Source organism: Gymnogyps californianus, chromosome 1 (assembly GCF_018139145.2).
Source record: "Gymnogyps californianus isolate 813 chromosome 1, ASM1813914v2, whole genome shotgun sequence".
Classification (NCBI taxonomy): Eukaryota; Metazoa; Chordata; class Aves; order Accipitriformes; family Cathartidae; genus Gymnogyps; species Gymnogyps californianus.
In genome coordinates this window covers 62,978,795-62,999,672 of record NC_059471.1, presented here as the reverse complement: position 1 = coordinate 62,999,672, position 20,878 = coordinate 62,978,795, and the positions used below count along the sequence as shown (strand labels likewise).

General features: G+C 45.1%; 2 protein-coding genes across 5 annotated transcripts in view; both read left to right on the top strand.

The window, feature by feature from the left end:
- Positions 1-1,577: 1,577 nt before the first annotated feature.
- ARGLU1 (arginine and glutamate rich 1) lies at positions 1,578-12,123 on the top strand. Of its 2 annotated transcripts, XM_050896075.1 has the most exons (4): positions 1,584-2,142; positions 6,184-6,409; positions 8,755-8,838; positions 10,108-12,123. In XM_050896075.1, exons 1-4 carry the CDS (start codon positions 1,787-1,789, stop codon positions 10,270-10,272), a joined length of 831 nt encoding a protein of 276 aa, XP_050752032.1. In that variant the 5' UTR covers positions 1,584-1,786; the 3' UTR covers positions 10,273-12,123. The 2 variants fall into 2 exon arrangements, with proteins under 2 accessions (XP_050752041.1, XP_050752032.1); XM_050896084.1 differs by lacking the exon at positions 10,108-12,123 and having other exon boundaries at positions 1,578-2,142; positions 8,270-8,822.
- A 7,176-nt stretch (positions 12,124-19,299) lies between these two features.
- The window catches only part of EFNB2 (ephrin B2), a 45,662-nt gene continuing 44,083 nt past the window's right edge, over positions 19,300-20,878 (top strand). For all 3 annotated transcript variants that reach the window (XM_050909958.1, XM_050909966.1, XM_050909950.1), the window contains exon 1: positions 19,300-19,451. In XM_050909958.1, the coding sequence (XP_050765915.1) occupies positions 19,324-19,451 (128 nt within the window). In that variant the 5' untranslated portion in view covers positions 19,300-19,323. The remainder of the gene's footprint in view (positions 19,452-20,878) is intronic.

The window sequence follows — 20,878 nt, the reverse complement described above, 5'->3', positions numbered from 1 at the left end:
ACAATGCCCATTACTCTGCTGTTACTTGCAAAGTGGTCTGTCAGAAAGATGCTTCAATTTTATTTATTTTTGGTACTAATTAGAGTAAGTCTGAATTTCAAAATAAGAAAGTCCTCCTTCAAGAAAAATAAGACAAGTCAGTCAGACAAAAGAATTAGAGGAAAAGACCTTCAGATGGGATTGGATTTTGTCCAGTGACTAAAGGAATGTTTTGCAAAATGTACCTAAACTTACTAAAAATGTAGACCTATTTAAAAAAAAAAAAAGCACAAACTGTGAAAGGTATCAAGGAGCTAATTTCCACTGAAAGTAAAGAGCAGGCTTAACTATCTATAGCTTGCACCAATTCACCTGAAATCAAGAATAACATCAGTTGCAAATTTTGTTATGGCAGAAAAGACTTAACAATTACATAGCAGAACTGGTATAAAAACCTCGTGCAGAGATGCCTACTGAACCACTAGTTCATACTCTCTGCCTGACCTGAAGCTGCTTCCTTTGCCTACATACCTGTTGTTAACAAAGGACAATAACATCTACAGATAAACTCACCCTAAATACAGTCAAAACAGCCATTCACTGTGCCATGTTAGATTAGCTACAACGAAATAGATCCTAGTGACTATGTGGTTCAACAGAGGACTCAGAAAAACTAATTTTCACAATTTATTGGGGGCTTTGTTTTTCATAACTTCCTTAATCTACAGTAATAGATTCCCTCTGTCCCCTATGTCAAAAGAAAAAACAAACAAAAAAGCCAACAAAAAAAGAACATCAAAGCTTGAAAAAACTTCAATTACAGAAAAATATGGTAATTCCTTCTCTGTGGAGCACCATGGCACGGCAGGCGGGGTTGCTCACGCTGGCGGCAGCCCCCCGGACAGCACACCGCAGGGAAACCGGCCGAGGGGGACGCCCCGGACAGGGCGCTCTCGCGGGCAGCCCTTGCGCCGCAAACGCGGGGAGACCGGGCGAAACACCCACGGGCGGCACTGCACCCACTGGCCTGGCCCTTACACGCTTCCCATTCTTGGCCGCTTCCCGAGGCAGCCTCCCGGGCGGGATGGACCTCCAAATGCCTGAACTCCCCCTTACCTTTCCCCCATAAGCACCCCCCCACGCACACACCCGCACACCCTGGGGCTCTTTAAGAGCGCCCTCACCGCGGCCTAGCCGAAGCACGACCGGCTCCACGGCACTAACGGCAAATGGGCCTACGGCGCGGCAAGCACAGCGCCACTGCTGGAGGCACCGGCGAGCAGGGCAGCACCCGGAGCACACGCTGACCCCCGAAAGGCTTTAACAGCCCCGGCCCCAAATAACCTCCCCGAAACACTACTGCTGCCGCCGCCGGCTGCTGCGCGCCGGGCGTATGCTGCGCGCATGCGCGGAGTAGAAGCGCTGGCTGACGGGGTTTCCTCCTCGAGCGATGCTTGCCATTGGTTGTCGAACATTACCGAGTGCTTTCGTGCTCCTCCGGCGCGCCGCCGAAGGCGGGGGTGGGGGAGCAAACGGCTCGACTGCGGCGCAGTGCATTGTGGGGCGGAAGAGGAGAGTCACCGCTCTGCTGGGGCCGCCATCTTGCCTGCGTCCGGACTTGCTCCTGCTTTTGGGGCCTGCTCCTTCTCCTCGCAGCGCAAAGCGGTGGGAAGGGAGAGGACGAGGGGCCCGCTCGGGCGGTGCTGATGCGCGCAGAGCCTCCTCGCACCTCTCTCGGGCGCCACTAGCGAAGGGGGCGGGGGTGGTCGGGCGGTCGCCGGCGCGGCCTCTCCTCTCCTCTGCCGGGATGGGCCGGTCCCGCAGCCGGAGCTCGTCCCGCTCCAAGCACACCAAGAGCTCCAAGCACAACAAGAAGAACCGGAGCCGATCGCGGTCCCGCTCCCGGGAGAAGGAGCGGGCGCGGAAGCGCTCCAAGTCCCGGGAGAGCAAGCGGAACCGGCGCCGGGAGTCCCGCTCTCGCTCCCGCTCCAACACGGCCCCCTCCTCCCGCCGCGACCGGGAGCGGGAGCGCGATCGCGCCTCCTCCCCGCCCGACCGCATCGACATCTTCGGGCGCACGGTGAGCAAGCGCAGCAGCCTGGACGAGAAGCAGAAGCGGGAGGAGGAGGAGAAAAAAGCGGAGTTCGAGCGGCAGCGGAAAATGTGAGCCCCGGGCTTGGGCTGGGGGTGACGGGGGGGGGGGGGGGGGGTTGAGGGGAAGGGGGAGGAAAGGAGGTGCTCTGTGCCCTGGTGCCTTTCTCTCCGCGCCTTCCTCCTCCAGACTAGGGCCGCCTGCGACTGGGGCAGAGGCGTTTAGGCCCTCGCTGAGGCCTAACTTCTGCCTGTTTTCCCGCCATCCTTTCCTTTCCTAAAGCCTGGCTCCCTCAGGTGGGTTAGAAGCCGCCCACTCGGGGTGCGAGCTTCCCGCACGCTGCCTCCCTGTCCGCCGGCTCTGCTCGCTTCCGATCTGCCGCTCCTCTCCTGCGCTGCTCTTAAAACTTCTCTCTGCGGCGGAGGCCTCCGCGCCCCGGAGGCTTTGTGCTGCACTGCCACACTGCCTGCCCCTCCCCTTTGTTGAGTGGAGCTTGTTATGCGTCGAGCGGAGGCATCTGGAGTTGCTCGATTTAGGGTCTATGCAACGATTATATTAACACTGCCAAATGGGTCCCGTTGCCAAATGGGACAGGGAGATCCAGTGACTTGTTTCATTTGAAACCTTTTTCAGTTTTCGTTGTGGGGAATGTGGTTATTTATAAGATCTACAGAGATAGATAAATTCTATTTTCATGAACGTTGGATGTGCATTAAGAAGTTTAGCAATATTGTTATGAGAGAGACCTGTATGCAGCAGAGATAACAACAGTTTTAACGGTTGTGATAAAGTGATTCTTGTTCTTTGAATGTTACCCTTGCTTATTGGAGCACTGAATCCAGAAATAGCACTTGTTTGTATGTCTGAAGCCAAGTAGTTCTGTTAATTCTCAGGTGGAGCTTTGAGTTTTATTTCAGCGATATTGTTCTAATGAAATATTAATTGTAGTTCAGGAGGCTTGATCGCCCCGAGTTGTCACTGTCATTTTTGTTTGTCGATAATCTCCTTTGCTAACTTCAGAATTTGACAGCGATGTCATCAAAAACTTGCATAGTAACACAAGCACGCGTGAAAATGTTGAAGGCTTTTTGAGTTATTGATCCTAATTTTGTGGTTTATAATTTTATTCAGTACATACATTAATAAAAATATTCCATGCGTATCTGCGATGAAGAATTGGAATGTGCTTAACAATTTGAGAATACAGTGAATAGTTTATCTTAGTATTCTGGAGCTGGTTGTGTTCATATGTCAGTAAGTTTTCTATATAAGTTAGCTTTGAAATTTTAAAATACTCATGAAGTCTGTATAGGAGGAATATGACATTTGACTGATATTGGCAACAGAATAGTAAACTTTTGAGGGAGAAACAATATTGGAAAAGACTGGGTATAGAATTTTGATGCTTCTAGACTACACATTACATTTCAAAAAGAAAAAGCAATAAAGCTTAATAGAGTAGAAAACTATAGTATTTGAGTAAGTCATCTGTAAATTGTGTTATATATATGTTAGTATGCACTCATGTTAGTGAAGGAAAGAAGCACTTTCTTGCTGACTGAATTAACTAGTGGACAGCTCATATCTTGAAAGTGACATTCTTCTCGTGTCTGTTCAAATCTTAATACGTAGCCTAACTTCTGCTTTTTCCTATAATGCTAGTTTTCTATAAAGGCCTTGCAAATATGACATTTTTTTTCCTCAGAAATCTGCTGAAATCTAAGCAGTTTCTTTTCTGCAGATTTTACAAAATTGGTCTTTAAAAGTAAATGGAGCATACTAAAAATACTTTTACATTAATGACTTATCTGTTGCTCTGGAGTCATGGCTCAGTAGGTCAGGATGATAAACTTACACCTGTATATAACATACTGTAAGTTCATGCAATTTAAAAAAAATAGTTGGTATAAACTACAGAATAAATCATTGGGATTTATATCTGTGTTTGTAATCTGATTTTCTTGATAAACTCAAAGCCATTATAGATATTATTATATATTTGTAATATTGTCATTGCCTATGAATGTGAAAAGATACATTTGCTTGATTTAATTAAATTTGAATGGAATTTGTTGGGGTGAGAAGAATGAAGTGTGTACAGGCACAGTGCTTAAATTGAGTACATCATCAATTGCTAAGGATATTTGAAAACATTTCAGACATGAGTGTCAGGGGTTTTTTTGTAACTATGTGCTATCTTTAGTCCATTAGCTAACTTTTATTCTAGATTTCCCTGACATTAATCGTAAAGCTAAAATAGTTGAATAAAACATGTGAATATGAGCTGTCTGAAAAATGATTTCTGTAGAACAGCCTCTTATGTATGCTAAGCTGTATCACTACAGGACAGTGAGAGTACTCGCTGCTGAATAAATACTCATAGGAGGGAAGAAAAGCCTTTAAAAATAAAAGGGTATTTAATATATAAAGGATGTTTAAAAATTTGTCCAAAAAGGATCGTAGGTAGTGGCTTGGCAGAGATACACTAACAGAATGGGGTTGATGTGTTTTTCTGGATAGTGGTGGTGTAGTGTTTTTTTGTTTTTCTGAAAAAATCACCTCAAGATATTTTGTGTCGCTTTAGGAAAAGTGAATGGTGGCCTAATGTGCCACCGGATAAGTTTCCTATCTCTTGAGGAACGTAACACTAAAATTTGTCTTCTGGGGCTGAATGTTTAAGTTAAGGGTTCCAAAACTTTTTACTGAAGGAGACAGACTATCCATTTGATTCAGTACACTTTTGAAAAGAAGATACATGAACAGGGGAAATCGGGAGCCATTCACTTCGGTATTTCACATGTTTATCTAGATCAGTAATCCATACTTCATTATCTCCTATTACATGTTTGCAAGTTGTACACTGGGAAATCTAGAAGTTAGTAAATCCTGTAACTTTTTTTTTTTAATTAGTTGTGTTTATGTGTCTCAGTATAAATAAGATAGGAAAATGCAAACATTATGAAAATGACAGGATATTAGGATATTACAACAGTAGTTGTCATTCTAAATCATGGATTTTGGGTACTGACAGGCCAGAAGATAAGTTTATAAGATTGTTCCGTACTTCACGGAATACTTAAAATGAAAGTTCAGTTTCAAGGTTAAAAAGAACAACCTTCTCCCCAAAGCCCATAATAATTCTAAATAAATAGTACTATATGAAGCACAGCTATACAGTATTCACTTTTGTTGGTCTTCGGATATCTAATTGCCATATTGTACTAGTGATTACTACCTGGAAGATTTTTTTCTCTTCATTTGGTAATAAACCTGCAAATTGACCTAATCTTTTTGTATCCTTTTTAATGAAAACTTAAAGCAGTGATCAGGCTAAGTGATAATGCTGCTGCTAAACAAAAATAAAGACAAGAAGACATTTGAAAATACTTCCAAAATTCAGAACATGAAAAACTGTGAAGTTTGCAAGATTTATTTAGCGCTTGGTATTGGTATATTTTATTTTGCATAATTACGGTAGAAGCAGAGTGCTACAATAAATAAGTTAAGGAGAGCTGAGGTATTTGAAATTTGATAAGGTAAATGATTGGATAACTAGATTACAGATACAACACCTGGAATTCTTGTTAAAATATTCAAATTACAAATTTTATTGCTTTTGTCTTCTATTTTAGTTATTAGAGATTAGTTTGGTGCCTCTGAGGTGGCAGCTTTAAGACAAGATTTTACAAGATATTATTGCTACATGTGGCTTAAAATTGAGACCATTTGAATTCCTGAAGGGTGAAGGATGGCCAAAGTTGGGTGGGGTCTTCCCCGCCCCCCGCCCCCCCCCCTTTTTATTCCCCTAAAAATGATGAAGTAGTAGTATGATAAGCTGTCTTCTTAAGCTTAGTCTCTTGAGATATGGAGAGATGCTAAATATGACATGTTCTGAATGGGTTCCCTGTGGTAGGAACACTGATTGCCTGAATATTCACTTTGCTTAAATGTAGGGCAAAACATGCATTAAATATGTGATCTGTGTGTATAAGGTATGAAACTGTTTAAAAGTGATTCAGTAGCGTGACTGATGCTGTGTATTTGAAAGAGTTTGTTCAGTGCAACCATTCTTTATTGATTAAAAAGGTAATCCTCGTGTTTGCATTTTGTAGTCGTCAACAAGAAATTGAAGAGAAACTTATAGAGGAAGAAACTGCTCGAAGAGTGGAAGAGCTTGTGGCTAAACGTGTAGAAGAAGAGCTGGAGAAAAGGAAGGATGAGATTGAGCGAGAGGTTCTCCGCAGGGTGGAGGAGGCTAAGCGCATCATGGAAAAACAGTTGCTCGAAGAACTCGAGCGACAGCGACAAGCTGAACTTGCAGCACAAAAAGCCAGAGAGGTAACGCTCGGTCGTTTGGAAAGTAGAGACAGTCCATGGCAAAACTTTCAGTGTCGGTTTGTGCCTCCTGTTCGGTTCAGAAAGAGATGGAATACAGAAAATCTAATTCCCTTCTCGTATAAACTTGCATTGCTGCGAAACTTAATTCCTAGCCTATTCAGAGGAGCTCACTGATACTTAAACAGTTATTCTCCTAAAACCTGAACAAGGATACTTGATTTTTAATGGAACTGACCTACACATTTCAGAATTGTTTGAAACTTTTGCCATGGCTGCAGGATTTATCAGCGGTCCTTTCATTTTTGGGGAAGGGTATTGAAAATCTGTAATTATGTATCCTTCATTTGTTTCATTTTATTTACCTAGACTGTAAGAGGCTTTTGCCTTCAGTCAGGCAAAAAGCAGGGTCCAGCAGTGAGCTGCAGTACCTGTGTTTAACAAATAGGTTTCTTACTCTTCATTTAAAATGGAACATTTTCCTTGAGCATACATTGGACTAATTCTGGGACTTCGAGCATAAGCCCATCCACGTCTTCACGAAGGATCTATGTCCAAATCATTATATCCATTTTTAATAACTACTAACAACTCCTTTTTTTCCCTAGAAGTTATAAAAGAGCAGGTTGCCCTTGTCTGAAGTCAAGCTGAACAAGTGACTTGGGTTTTTGTTTGGTTTTTTTTTTTTTTTTTTTGATCAGCAGCTGGAGCAGAAGCTGAAAATGTCTTTCTGTGAGACAGTAATTTGCTACTAAAGGCTTTGATGCCTGCCTGCACCAATCATTCCAGGATCCAGAAATTTCAAGACAAACTTTAAACTGTAAAGGAAATTTGTGCTAAATAGTCATAAGTCTTAAATGCCTTTTTCACTCTGTACGTCCTATACAGTTTATTTTAAATTAAAATTTTGATTGGCTTACAAAAGGAAAGACAGTAGCCTTGAAGCTTTCCCATTCATACTAAATGTGACTTGTATGTCACATAATATCTTTAAATTAAAAACAAAAAAACCCCAGAACACTGAGTTACACAAATATTAAGAATACTAAATTACACTTGTTTTGCAAATTCAAACCTTACTATGAAAAAATTTAAGTCAAATTTAGATGTCTATAGTCAGCAAATGCTTCATGTATAGAGGTTTTCATTTGATCAGATGGATGACTTTTTTTATTAAAAGTATTTTTGCTATTGTCAATGTGATGTGGAGAAGTCCCATCAGTTCTTTATAACGCAGAATAAACTTCCATGCCTGGAGTGAACTGTGCTAGCTAGTAGCTGGTTACTAGTCATAGTAAGAAGTTTTCTCTTCATATGCTTGCTTTGTTCGTATTAACTTTTTTTTCTTACACAGACACAAACCTCTGGCTAACTTTAAATCTTCCAAATATTAAAATAATTCTGATATATATTACGTGAACTGAAACACCTCAGAAACTTTCACGCAGTCTTCATATTTATGAGTTGCATAACAGAGTTCCATAAAATTCACCAAGAAAACAACAATTACAAGGCTTTATTTCCTGATCTTGCCTTCCCTGGACTCCTGAATTCCAAGTTCAGACTGCAAATGACAGTTTCAGCTGTCTTAAAATTGTCAAAATATTGAATGTTAAGTCCATTCTCCCCATGAAAGAAGCCCATAGCTCCATGAAGTATGGATTACCATTTGTATTTTTCACTAACAGTAAATGTATTTTTCTTATTAATTGTTTGCCTTAGGAATGATTTACATATTTTTGTTCCTTCTTATCATAAACATCTGCATTCCTCAGCTCAGCCTTCCTTGTATGTTGTTTCTTTATAAATGGTTGAGCTGCTGATGCAGGTATTGCCAAGCTAACAGTACAAATCATTTTAAAGAGGAAGCTGGCGCGTATGGCAGCCGAGGAGCACACTCTGCAGGACACTGGACAAGACAGTAAATATTCAACTTTTAATGCTGATTAAAGGAGTATAGGTAAAGAATACGTAGGTATACTTAATTGGTGAGACAAACTATTCACTTTATTTATATTTTCTATATTACTTTTTAATTTGGTAAATACTATCCAGTTTTTGTAGTTGTCCTTGTTGATTTGTGTGATATTAAAATTCTAGTAATAAATTGTCAGGATTCTATGATTAGGGAGGGTTTAGTTGGTTGCTGTTTGGACTGGGCGGGATGATTTAAATTGAGTGCTAGAAACCAGTTTTAGTGGCTGCACAATTTACCGTTGTGAGACAAAATAGGTGGCTGTAAAGATGCCACTTTAAGTCAGTTCACAGAAGAATTCTGAGAAAGATTAGTGAACATGCAGAAATGAATATTTTACTTTACTAACATCTTGCCCTGTCCTCCCCTTTAGGAAGAAGAGCGTGCAAAGCGTGAGGAACTAGAGCGAATACTAGAAGAGAATAATCGAAAAATTGCAGAAGCACAAGCTAAACTGGTATGTGAAGATGTAGTTAACCGTTCTGTAGGGGAATACAGGTCCCTCTGCCTGATTTGCAACACAATTAAAATAACCAAATGGACCCTTTCTAGAGTTTAACTTGTCTGTTGCCGGTTATGTCAGTAGTGTTGCTCTCCTTCCCTTGAGCATAAGAGACCAGATCCTTAGCAGTAACACTAGTCTGAAAAAATAGTTGAAGTGCAGTTAATTTAGAGGAAGATAGCTGCCTTCAGAATTTAAAAAGTACATTTTTAACTATATCTCACAGGGAAAGTTGAAGTAAGTTTGCAAACACATTCAGCTTCTAGAACAGAAGTGACTAATTCTGTTTTGTTGAGCAGGGCAAGTACAAACTGGATTTGAGCCTAGTATAAAGGTGATGTACAAGTGCTGAAAGGGACTTTCAGCATAAGCTTAAGATGTCTAAGTTATGAAAGTCTAGCTTATGTTGGTCTCCAATCCTATTTGAGCAGGTGCCTGTCTCATGAGAACTTTCAATATGATTTAGCTGATTCTAATCAATTAATGATAAGCCAAACTAAGCTTCTTCTAAATCCTGAGTGAACTCTATCAGTTTCAGTTACCCAAGTAATTACACCTTTTTCAGGTAAAGATGATGATGATGCTTAGAACTCTTTGCTTGAACTACATCTGCTTTGGATCTCTTTCTGTTTTATGCTTTTCTCAACCTCATATGGTGGAAACGGGAAAAATAGAAAATTTAAAGTACTAACTGATGTAATGAACAAAATAAGCACCCTTAGAAGACCACTGGAAGAGCTGTAAGAACCATAAGTCAGTGTAAGGGTTGACTTGTTACAAATCAAGTAAAGATGGTTTTCAGTCAGGAGGGGGTTTTAGATGGGTTTTGGAGTGGGGAGACCTCTGTTTGAAGGTCTGTTACTGCATTGTATTGTGCCTTCATCTGACACATGACAAGTGTCAGGGGAATTTCTCGATATATACATTGACTTCCTTAATTAAAACGTAAAGTGTTGTTTGCAAAGCAATGCTGAAAAACATTGCATGTAAGCGCTCAAGATTTTGATACATTAGCTGTAGAAAGTTTTCAGTGTTTCTTCTAAACTCGATTCAAATAACCATTTTATAAATAACTTCACTGAAACCAACTATGGCATCTAGCTCAGGTAGAACTGCTTACATACCTGTGCAGGATTGGACCTGTTTGGAAGTTAATACGGACTTGTAAATTGCTTTTATGACTACAAAATATGCTGGCCTAAATTCTACCATTTTCATATATAGGCTGAAGAACAATTGAAAATTGTTGAAGAACAAAGAAAGATTCATGAGGAGAGGATGAAACTAGAACAAGAGAGACAACGTCAGCAAAAGGAAGAGCAAAAAATTATCCTGGGCAAAGGAAAGTCTAGGCCAAAACTGTCCTTCTCACTAAAAAGCCAGGATTAAATTGCAACTTTGAACTCTTAAAAGAAACAAAACAAAACAAAACAACAAAAAAGGAAAACAAAAAGAAACTTTGTATGGTAGCTTCATGTTGAAGTGTTTTTTTTTTCCTCTCAATTTTTTTTTTTTTGTCTTTTTTGAAAGTCTGGAAAGTTAGCTTGTTCTAATAGGGGCTGTGCTCTGCAATTCTTAATTTTTTTTAAACTTCCATTAAGTTAAACCCTTATCAGATCATTGTTGCCTTTTAGAGGGTAATCTGTTCTCATCAATTTTGTTTCTGTATTGGTGGTCTGAAGCACATCAGATCACTTTATGAATTGTGGATGATCTGATAAGGTTTTACTGACCTACTCATCAGAGTTTGACTCTGATAATTGACAGAACTTTATACTGGGTATTGCTGACTTTTAATTTTTTTTTTTTTTTTTAAAAGTCAGTAAATACATGAGTAAATTGCCATAGTATTACTGGACCTCTGTGGATTATTGTTAAATCAGTGTCCTATGATACTGTCCCATTGTTGCGCTTGATGTTCCTGATACAGGTAAGGAAATAGTTTGTCATTTCTGCTATGAATACATAGAGAGTTCAGTATTGTCTCTGTTAGATTTGTTTTTATTACATTGACAGCATTCAACCAGCGTTCCCCATTGTGTAAATAAACCAATTTGCTGAATAAAGTGAAAGTCTTAAATTCATATGTTTAAGTAAATTTTTTTAGTACACTTCTATAAACAGCTATAAGAGTGACAATTCACATTATTAAATTCAAGACTATAGTGGTATTTTTAAATTTTGCTTTAAACTATTGTGGCTTCTCCTACTTATAACGCAAAATTACACACAGTAAAAAATCCCTGCAGTTGTGAATGTTTTTGATGGCTGCTGCTGTTTTCATGAATGTTGGTTTTTATTCTGACAGAGACTTATTTCAGCTGTAGTATCATGTTTAACAGCTGTTTGGCTTGCTGCACCCAGACCAATACTTCGATATCTAATCCTCTTCAGTTCACCTCATAATATAGTATATTGTATAAGTTAAGGTCATTACCATATAATGAATCTGATTGATCCTAAAGGATTTAAAAATGGAAGTTTTTTTCCCAAAGGACTGGACCGGCTAGCATACTTGAAGTGAAAAACAGAAAGTGAGATTCTGTCTAAATATATTGTTTTAGCCAGAAAGCAACTGTTATTCATATACAGATCTTGAATGTTATCCATTTATATATACAGGTTTTATTTTGAAAAATGAAACTACAGATTGAAAACTATATAAAAGTCCCCTTTTTGTATATAATTCTTCTGCCAAAACCTGGATTACTATAGCTTGTCCAGTTCTAAAACTTTCTTTTTCCTGTCGGTGTGCAACATCTGTGGTAACCGAAAAATGAAAGTTACCAGTAGTTGCCTGAGCATTTGAATGTCACTGGACAAAGTTGGAAAGAATTCCTGATATTCCCAAAGGATCTGTTTCTGTAGATTTGGCAAATTAAATGTGGGAGCAAGTTGAGTGTGCCACTGAAAGAAGTATTCAGCGTGCTTTGTATGAAACCTGGGCTTGGGGGCAGACTGATGTGTATCGCTTTGTCCAGTATGTCAAGAAAAATGTGAAGACAGTAAAATACCTACACTATTACTGTACTTAAATTTGTCTATATATTGTATTACAAAAGAAGGTTGAAGGTTGCTTAATGCATAAAAGCAAAAGCTAAAGCCAAATAAATCATGTACATGACCTGTTGGCAGGAGCAGGCTGTGTTTAAAGCTCAACTGATACCTGTATTTCTAAAAGAGAAAACATCCCCTGTTCCCTTATGAGAAACAAGCTATTAAAAGTCAATACTCAAAACAGACCTATGCATTTTTGTTTCCTCTCCTCTTCTAAAAGCAAGAAGCTAAGTTCTCATACATGCAGCTGTGGTATCAAGCATTTTGTTCTACGTCACTAATTCGCTGCTAAATAGTAGCATTTGTTCTTTACACTTAACATTGTGTAGGCTTAGACTTTGAGAGCTCATTTTCAATCACACCTTTAGGACTACTGTGTGGACAAAATGTCCCGTCACAATTAGGTCACCCCTTCCACCGTTCCACACCTCCCTACCTGTGTTTCCTTCCCCCGCCCTCAAAAAAGGAAAAGCAGCTACGTACTTATTTTTTTTGTTGGGGCAGAAGTTCGGTTGGTAGAAACCACTGTCTCTTTACTGTCCTAAAGCAGTCTGTGTTTCTTCGATAGCTTTTTGTAGACCTGGCATGGATGGATGTCACATTTGCATTATTCTGGGGTTTTCTTTTTAAAATTACTGTAGGACTTCAGGGATACTGTTGATTTCTAGGAAAATAGAGGTGCACACAGTTTGGGGGAGGGGGGAAGTAAATTGATATTTGATGATAAATTGAGATGTTCTTGTATTCCCTTAAAACTTTATACCCATCTAGTGCAAAGTAGGTTAGAATGTAGACTGACATTTAGGTAGTGATTAAACTGAGTATGAGCTGCAGGGGGGTCTACATGAGGATATTAACCTACCTAGAGAAACTGCTGGTAGAAATTGTGTTGGGTGCTTCATTTTTATTTCATTACAGGTTGAAGTTTCAGCTTCAAATTTTTGTTAGACAATTTTTGGTTTGTTCTGTTTTTTTATGTGGGGTTTTTTTTTTCCTTCCCCCTTCCCCCCCAGGGAGGCAGGTAGGCATTTTTTGTTGCCACCTACCTTGAGCAGTATTCATTTCCCTTATATCATGACAGAAGAGATGTTAAGTTTTCCCAACCCCTATTCATAATTATTTTAATAACGAACAATGCATCTATCTGGCAGCGGCAGGAGAGAGTGGAAGGCCTTACAGCAGTATCCTAGCAGTGTGCTGTTACTCTGGAGATTTGTTAAACTGCCCTTTGAACTTCCCATGTTCATTATCGTCATTTTTCCAAGTGCAAGTGGAAAGCTGGCTGCTGGGAAATGTATCGGAGAGCTGGTGTCCTTGAAGCTTAGCACAGCAGAGACAATTAGGTTGGCGAGATGTTTAAGCTGCCAAGCAACTGCATACCTACGTATAGACAGATGTGTCGGTATTAACTTACTAAAGTATCACTACTTCATCCGCTCCTATCTTGTCTTGAAAAAGAAGGATCTGTCTTCATTGTCTCTCCTTTTCTCTTAAGCTTTGTACCACCTCATACACCTTGCCCTGTCTATTGCCCTTGCTGACTTGAAGATCGTAAACCTCTCTCTGATGCTATTAACGTGCCCTCTTACGATTGTTTTGAGTTCTGTGCCATTTTTTGCATGTACACCAACTATGAAGGTGTTGGTTGTGATTCACTCTTAACTGCGTGAAGTGTCTCGTTAAACGTTTTTGGCGTGTTTGGGGATGTGTTGTCCCTTTGGCAAGCAGGAGGAAAACGTTTAGCTCTGTTATTGCAGGGTCTCAGCTCAGTGCAAGTTCAGGTGAAATTCAAGTTGATAAACACTTCCAGTTTGCGTTACAGACGTGATTTCTTTCAGAAGAGAACTGTGAAGCTGCCTGTGTGCCTAAGGCTCATTCCAAGGCAGGAGGATATGGTCGAAGTGCCCAGGCTGGTACAGTTTCGGACCAACAGGCCAGTCCAGCTGGAGCTGAACCATGACTTTCACATACCTCTGTTCCATTTTCATGCTAGCACCACCAAATGCATGCATTTCAGGGTTATCCCCCTCTTCCCATCCCACTGTTTTGTTAGCCAGCTGAAGAGTGCTGTTGCCATTTCCATGCTGAACAACCTAATGCTTCCGATTATCTTTCCTGGACTGACACGTAGAACCAAGGGTTACGCTGGCTGTCCCCAGAGTAAGGGGACATACACCCTTGTAAAAGGCCGGTTGCGTAGCAGAAGTTTGATCCCTGGTGATGTTTCCCACCCCAGATATCTCATCGCAGACCACAAAATAGTGTAAGAATTTTTGTTTTCACAGAGTGATACTGAGAATCAGTATAAAAATAAGCCAAATGGAGAATCAAAATGTATGGTTAGGATGTACCAACTTCTTTCCTGATTCTTACTACAAGCCTGCTTGAATTCTATGGCTGTATTTAGGAGGAGCCAAGCTCATTTCCCAAGAAGCTATGGTTAACCAAAATTGTGGTTATAAAACAGACATGGAGAAGACAAATTAACATCTAGATATATACTCACTCTACCATAAGTGCAGAAAATTTATTGTTACGGTGTGAATGATATTTTAGGAGCTGTTTCAAGTATCCGGCACACTTGGCCTTTTGTACAAACCATAAACAATCCATTTAAATCAGTAAGCATCAATCATGCGATCATTTGTCTTTATTAAATTTATCAGTAATTGTATCTATTGAGTTATCTCTTTTTGACTTTCAAAATTGGTAAATTTTCAAGTAATGATGAATGATGGTGAGCTTTTGGACTTAATAAAAAAATTCACGTGCCATGTATTCTCATTGCCGATGTTTAGACTGGTGTTTAAAAGAGAATCAGGGATTGTGGGCCCGATTCTGATCCCATTCAGATTAGCTGCCTTTTTGTTATAGGTTTCGTAGGATCAGAGCCAATATCTATGTAATTATTGCCCACATCACTGTCGGAAAGAAGCCGAAAGGGGTTATTCAGCGATAAACCCGATTTTTGCCGGCTGAAGTACAGGAAATAAAGGTTTAAGCAGTGCAAATGGCAGAGTCCCGGTTTTTACCTGAAGGCAGAGGGAAAGGCAGGTCTCACCTGCTCGCTGGCCCCGCTCATCCATCCATCCATCCATCCATCCATCCATCTTCGCCCGCCGAGCCGGGCCGCCCGGGCGCGGGGGGACCGCGGCGCCGCTCCCACGGCCGCGGCAGGATTTCCTCCCCCCAGCAGCCTGTCCCCTGCGAGTTTGTCTGCCAGGAAACCGCGTTCCCCGCGAAACCCGAAATATCTGCCGGGACCGCGTCCTGAAATAGCCCCCAGAGAAGCCGCTACTGCGGCCGAAGCCGATTGCTAACTTCCTAATATTCGGGAGCTTTTTTTTGCTTTTAAACCCCCGTCCCCAACCAGTCCTCTCACGTTTCCTCCGTGTCCGAGGCGATTCCTGCTGCTCCTCCTCGGAAGCGAGACGGGAAAGTTGGAGGCCGATGCAGCGGGCGGCGGGGGGACGGGGACGTGGAGGGAGCGCGGCCGCACCGCGGCTGCCCAGGGGCTCCGCGCCGCCCCGGCCCCTCCGAGCACCGCCCGCTCCCGCTCCCGCTCCCGCCCGGCCCCGCTCGGACCCGCAAATAACTCCGCGGCGCAGAAAGCGCCCCCCGCCCCGACCCCCGCCGCGGGGGATCGGCCCCGCGGGCAAGAAGGGTGACCTGAGCGGAGCGGCCACCGAGCCCGCCTTTCTTTGGATGTCTTAACCTTTGTTGCTTGGGTAATCTCGGAGAGAAGTTCCCGGTTTTCTCTAGGCTCTTATTTAAAAGTGATTTTATTAACGCGGAGTTTTATACACCTACAGTGTGCATCAATAGGATGCTGGAGAGTAGAGTAAAACAGCTGTATTTACGTAAAATGATTAGCCGCTGGACAATAGAAGTCGAGCGATATATTTAGCTACAGGAGGATATTTTCAGACAATACCAGGGCTCTTCATTTCCTCTGGTTTACTTAAAGCAAGGATACGGAGAGTTAGAGGTCACAGTTTACTCACAGCTTTTACAAAACACCGCTCGTAACCTTTTGCTTCAAAACAAACAGAAGAACCAGCATCACAAAATTGAGGTAAACCTATTTTACACGTCTCTGTTGCTAGAAGCATTTATCAGGCTCAGTGTTTACATTGGCTCACGACTGGATACACACCACACATTTGTTTAAAAGTTTAATAATTAAGTACTTTCCTCCCCTCGCTGGCGACGCTCTCCTTTGATGCCCCTCGATGTGCATAGATACCCAATCTCTGTCTCCCACTTGAGTGCTAAGTTTCCGTCCTGGGAATCAGATCCTTTTCCACCAAATTGCGTCGCCGGATCTGCAATTCCTTCCTCACTGCAAATTAAATTTAATTAAGCAGTTTACTTAAAACGTATTCGATGTTTTGTGTGAAAAGCAAACTGATTTCCTTGTTTCCTTGAGTGGTAGATTTCATTAGAGAACTACCAAACACAATTAACACAAAATCTATGGGGCATCGAGTGCGCCTCAAATCTCCTTTCCCTTCTGTTGCGAGCGAGAGGAGCGGTCTCTGCCAGGCAGGGCGGCGAAGGCTGAAACACCAGTTTAGTTAAAAAGAGAGGGAAAGCCATCATTTTCTTCCAAATTGATCAGGGAAATAAATTACAGTGCCAGTCGTTTTCCTTATAAGGGCTTCTTCGCGTTCGTCTAAAAGCCGAACGAGCACCGCCACTAACCCGATCTTTAAGTAAATGCCCATATTTCTTCGGGAATAAAATTACGCGAAATTGGCTCTTTATTGCGGTCTTTTGTAGCGTGTTCTTCGCATGCCTTAACTAAAAGGTAGGGAAATGACAGAAAGAGCGCCGCAATTTCCTGGGATTTAATTTTTAATCCTTTCTGCAGATACTATTTTGGCAAGAAATCCCTACTGGAAGAAATTCGGTAACCCCCTTCATTTTGCAGGAGCGACTGTGACATTATACAATCAGTGTTTAGCCACGGCACAAGCTCTTGGCGCGGACCCTTCGCCTGTGCCGCCTCTCCGGCCCAGTGCCACCACCCGGGGCAGCGGTACCGGCCGGCGGCTTTTGCGGGGGAACCGCGTAGGCGCCGGGCAGGGCAGGACGCGAGGGAGCCGCGGAGGGGGGGGGGACAGCCGAGGGGGGGGGGGGGGACGACGACCGCTTCTCCCCACCACCACCACCCCCGCAGAGGGCTGGCGCTGGCCGCTAGTGGGAGCTGTGGCCCCGTGGAAGTGCCGCGGGAGTCGCGGCGCGCCGGGCCCCGAGCAGGCGGCGGGCGCACCCGCGGGGGCCGCGGCGACCCCCCGGCGCCCCCCCGAACACCCCCTTCCCTCCCCCCACCCCCCCGGTGGCCCTCCGGAGCTGCCGGGGAAGCATCTCCAGCGCTGCCCGCAGGTAGCTCCGTCTGGCCAGAAATTAATAACAAAATGAAATAAAAGGGCCAGGTGCCGGCGAGATACGCAGGGTCTGAAAAAGAACCGGATACGAAAATTCCCCCCCCCCCAAAAAAAAAAATAAAAAGAGTGGGAGGGAAGGAAGAGGCGCTGAGCGATCGCCGGGTAAGGCGAGGGAACCCGCACCCGGCCTCAGCGCCCCTAATCGCCCGCCGCTCCGCGTCCCTTTGAAGGGGCTCCGCGTGTCCAACTCCTCTTTATTTCGGGACGGCCCGTGGCTCGTTGTCGCGCAACCACAGAAACTTTGAAAGCTCAGAGACCCCGCGGGAAGGGCCCGTCGGGGCCGAGCGTGGGAGAGCCCCCTGCCCCCCCCCCCCCTGCCCCGGCGGGGCACCCGCACAACGTTGCGCGGGGAGCTCCGCGCCAGCGGAGACCCGGCCCCGGCCCTTCACCGCGCAGCGGGGCGGAGGTGGCCGCTGCCGCGGAGCGCCAGCAGCCGTGCTCTCTCGGGGAGGGCTGCGCCCCGCAGCAGCGGGGAGGGTGCGGGGGAGCCCCTCGCACGCCGGCCCCGCCGCTGCTCCCCGCTCTTTAAACAGCAGCGTACTTGCAAAACGCTCAATTTTTAGCAAAGACGGCTTGGGGGGGAGGGGGTATTCGTTTTATTTTTTTCCCCGATTTCGCCGCGCGTGGGCCAGCCGCGCCTCCCGCCCAGCCCCGGCGTGACTAAGAGCGAGTGGGCTTCTCCCCTCACCCCGGCGGCCGCCCGCGGCGCGGCGCGGCGCGGCCGGGAGGTGTTACCTGCCGGCCCTGCTCGGCCGGGCTCGGCGCAGCCCCGCCCGCCGCGGCGGCGGCGGCGGCGGTAAGTGACACGCGCGGCGCCCAACCAGCGCGGCGGCCCGGCGGCGGCCCTATGAGCGGCGGCGGCGGGGCGGCGGGGCCGCGCTTATATGGCTAGGGCGGCGCGCTGCTGCCGGCCGCGCTCCTGCGCCGGGGACTCGCCGCGGCGGTAGCGGCGGCATCGCGGGTTGAAGGCGCCGCGGTGGGAACGGCGGCGGCTGGCGCCGCTCCTCCTTCCTTGTCTCCTCCGCGCTGGGCTGCGCGGCGGCGCAAGTCCCACTCCCGGCTTTCCTTCTCCTCCTGCCGCCACGGCGCGCACTGCGGATCTCGCAGGGGGGGAGAGAGGGACGTTTTGACGTTGCGACCCCCCCCCCCGTTTTGTTGTTTTGTGTTTTTTTATTATAATTATTATTTTTCGCTCCCTCTTTCTTGCCCTGCTCCGCTCCGGGGTCTTTGCCGGCGACAAGGACAGCAGTGCCCCCCGGGGAAGCCGGAGCCCTGCGGATGCGCCTCCCCGGGACCGGCGGAGCTGACTCTTGGAGTGGATTTATTGACTCGCGGTTGCTTCCGAGCTCCCCGAAACAGCCCGGGCTGGTGCCTGTGCGGATTGCAAACTGCAGGGAGCAGTGAGAGACACACAGGAGGAGCTTCCTGCCGAGGCTGTGTCCCTTTCTCCCAACCCCTTTATTTCTCCCACCACCGCTTCTTTTATTTTACCTTTTTTCACTCCTTTTCACGCGAGCCTTAGACACTGTGAACGTGTATGGCGCACTGGATCCAAATGGGAGTTGGCAGTTTGAGTGGCATCTTCCAAGGCAGCCGGGAGACCCCCAGTAAGAGGAAAGACTGAGGCGTTTGCATTTTTTTTTTTGCTACTGCTGTTGTTACTTCGGAGGTAGCTTGGATCTTACCTCGCAGGAGAATTTCCTACATGCGAGTGGCATACATGACTCAGTAGATCTGCTTGCAGCTCTCACCAAGTGCATCGTCGACCCTTCGCGTGTGATTTTTAATTTTTTTTTTTACTGCTTTCTTCCCTGTCAATCGTCCCGGCTGTTGGGATACCGGGCACCCACCCTGCTGTTGCTGCTCAGGTGCCGGGAAGCCGCACGGCGGAGTTGGCGAGGCTGCGGGGAGGGACTCGGTGCCGCCTGCGACCATGGCAGCGCGGAGGCGAGACGCCTCCGCCTGGAAGTACTGTTGGGGAGTCGTGATGGTTTTATGCAGAACTGCACTGGCGAGGTCCATCGTTTTAGACCCCATATATTGGAATTCCTCCAACCCCAAGTAAGTTTCCATCCCGCTCCTGCCCGCCGCCTCCCCCGGCGGCCGGCGCTGCCCTCCGCGGCGGTGCGCGGGGTGGGGGACGGGGCCGCGGACGGCGGGAGCCACGGGGACGGGGCGGGGGACGCTGCGAGCGGCGGCTGCCGGGGACTTCGGCCTGGGCTGGCAGCAGGATCAGGCCCTCCCCGGGGCGGGTGGGCCGTGTCACGGCGGAGCTGCCCCGCCGCCGCTCGCCCCCGGCGGGAGGGTCCCGGGAGGGAGGGGGAGCCGCGGCGGGACGGGACGGGGCTGCGGAGCGGGATCGGGATCGGGGCGGCGGCGGCAGCGGCAGCAGGCTGCAACCTGCGGGCGGGGTCCGGGCTCCGCTCCCGCGGAGCCGCCGCCTCCCCGGGGTCGGAGCAGCGGCGGAGGCCGGCGGAGCCGGGCCGCGCTGGGCTGCGAGGAAAGGGTGATACTCTTCAACTTCTCCGTCTGCAGATGCAAACTCATCCCATTGACTCCAGCGAAGTTACATCTGCTTATAGCAGGGCTAAATTTGGTTGTGGAGTTGATGGTATCAAGGCACATGTCAGTGAGTAATGAACTAAGCATTACCCATCACACAACCATTTAGTGTCATTCTTCATTAACAAACCCAGGCAAAAAAGTACATGCGTTCCCAGGACTTCACTATCAAAGCACACTCTTAAAATAGAAGCATATCCTCTAAAAAAACTTCTTTACTTAAACATAGAATATTCTTGCTGTTGGGAAGAGGAACTTTTTGGAAAGAGGGCCGTCTTTCTAACGAGAAATCCGAGTCAGTGATGAAAAACTATTTCGACTTCTCTTTTTGTCCCCTTTCATTTTTGACATGCAAAACAAAAGTTGGCTTTGTTCAGTTGTGAAATCCTCTGAACTTTTGTGATTAAAACCACTAGTTTAGAAACAAAAATCACGATAGGAAGAAATGGTTGTAATGAGTTTAGGGAGTTTTATGCCAGAAATGGGTTAAAATAATTTCTTTTAACTCATGCTATATCTTCAATTATATATATTTAAAAGCAAACCATATGCGTTGTGTTAATTGAATTTAGAATTTCCTCTTAAATCCAGTAAGTACATGTCTTGTTTTCCCGGGGGACTTTTTAGAGGAAATGTTAGGTGGTGATCAGACAAGAAGAATGGAGTGTTTCCTGGATCAGGGATTAATTCTGTGTAGGTGGCAGGATCTCCAGGAGTTCAGTGAAGATTTCAAAGTTTGAATTAGGAGTAGCATCTCAAGTTTATCAAGTAGTCTTGCTTTACAGTCATCATTACCTGCCATTGTTCCCACTGAAGGAAAAACTCGCTGCAGATTTCTGCCAGTGTTTTTCAATAATGGATGTATTTGCTGTATCTCTCTAAGATTTCTTTACAGAAAAGTTTTTCTGATCTTTCTTTAAAAAAAA

Coding starts and splice junctions, on each gene's coding strand:
- ARGLU1 (XM_050896075.1), top strand. CDS start 1,787: ATGGGCCGGTCCCGCAGCCGGAGCTCGTCCCGCTCCAAGCACACCAAG. Junction 2,143..6,183: donor TTCGAGCGGCAGCGGAAAAT/GTGAGCCCCGGG, acceptor TGCATTTTGTAG/TCGTCAACAAGAAATTGAAG. Junction 8,839..10,107: donor CAGAAGCACAAGCTAAACTG/GTATGTGAAGAT, acceptor TTTCATATATAG/GCTGAAGAACAATTGAAAAT.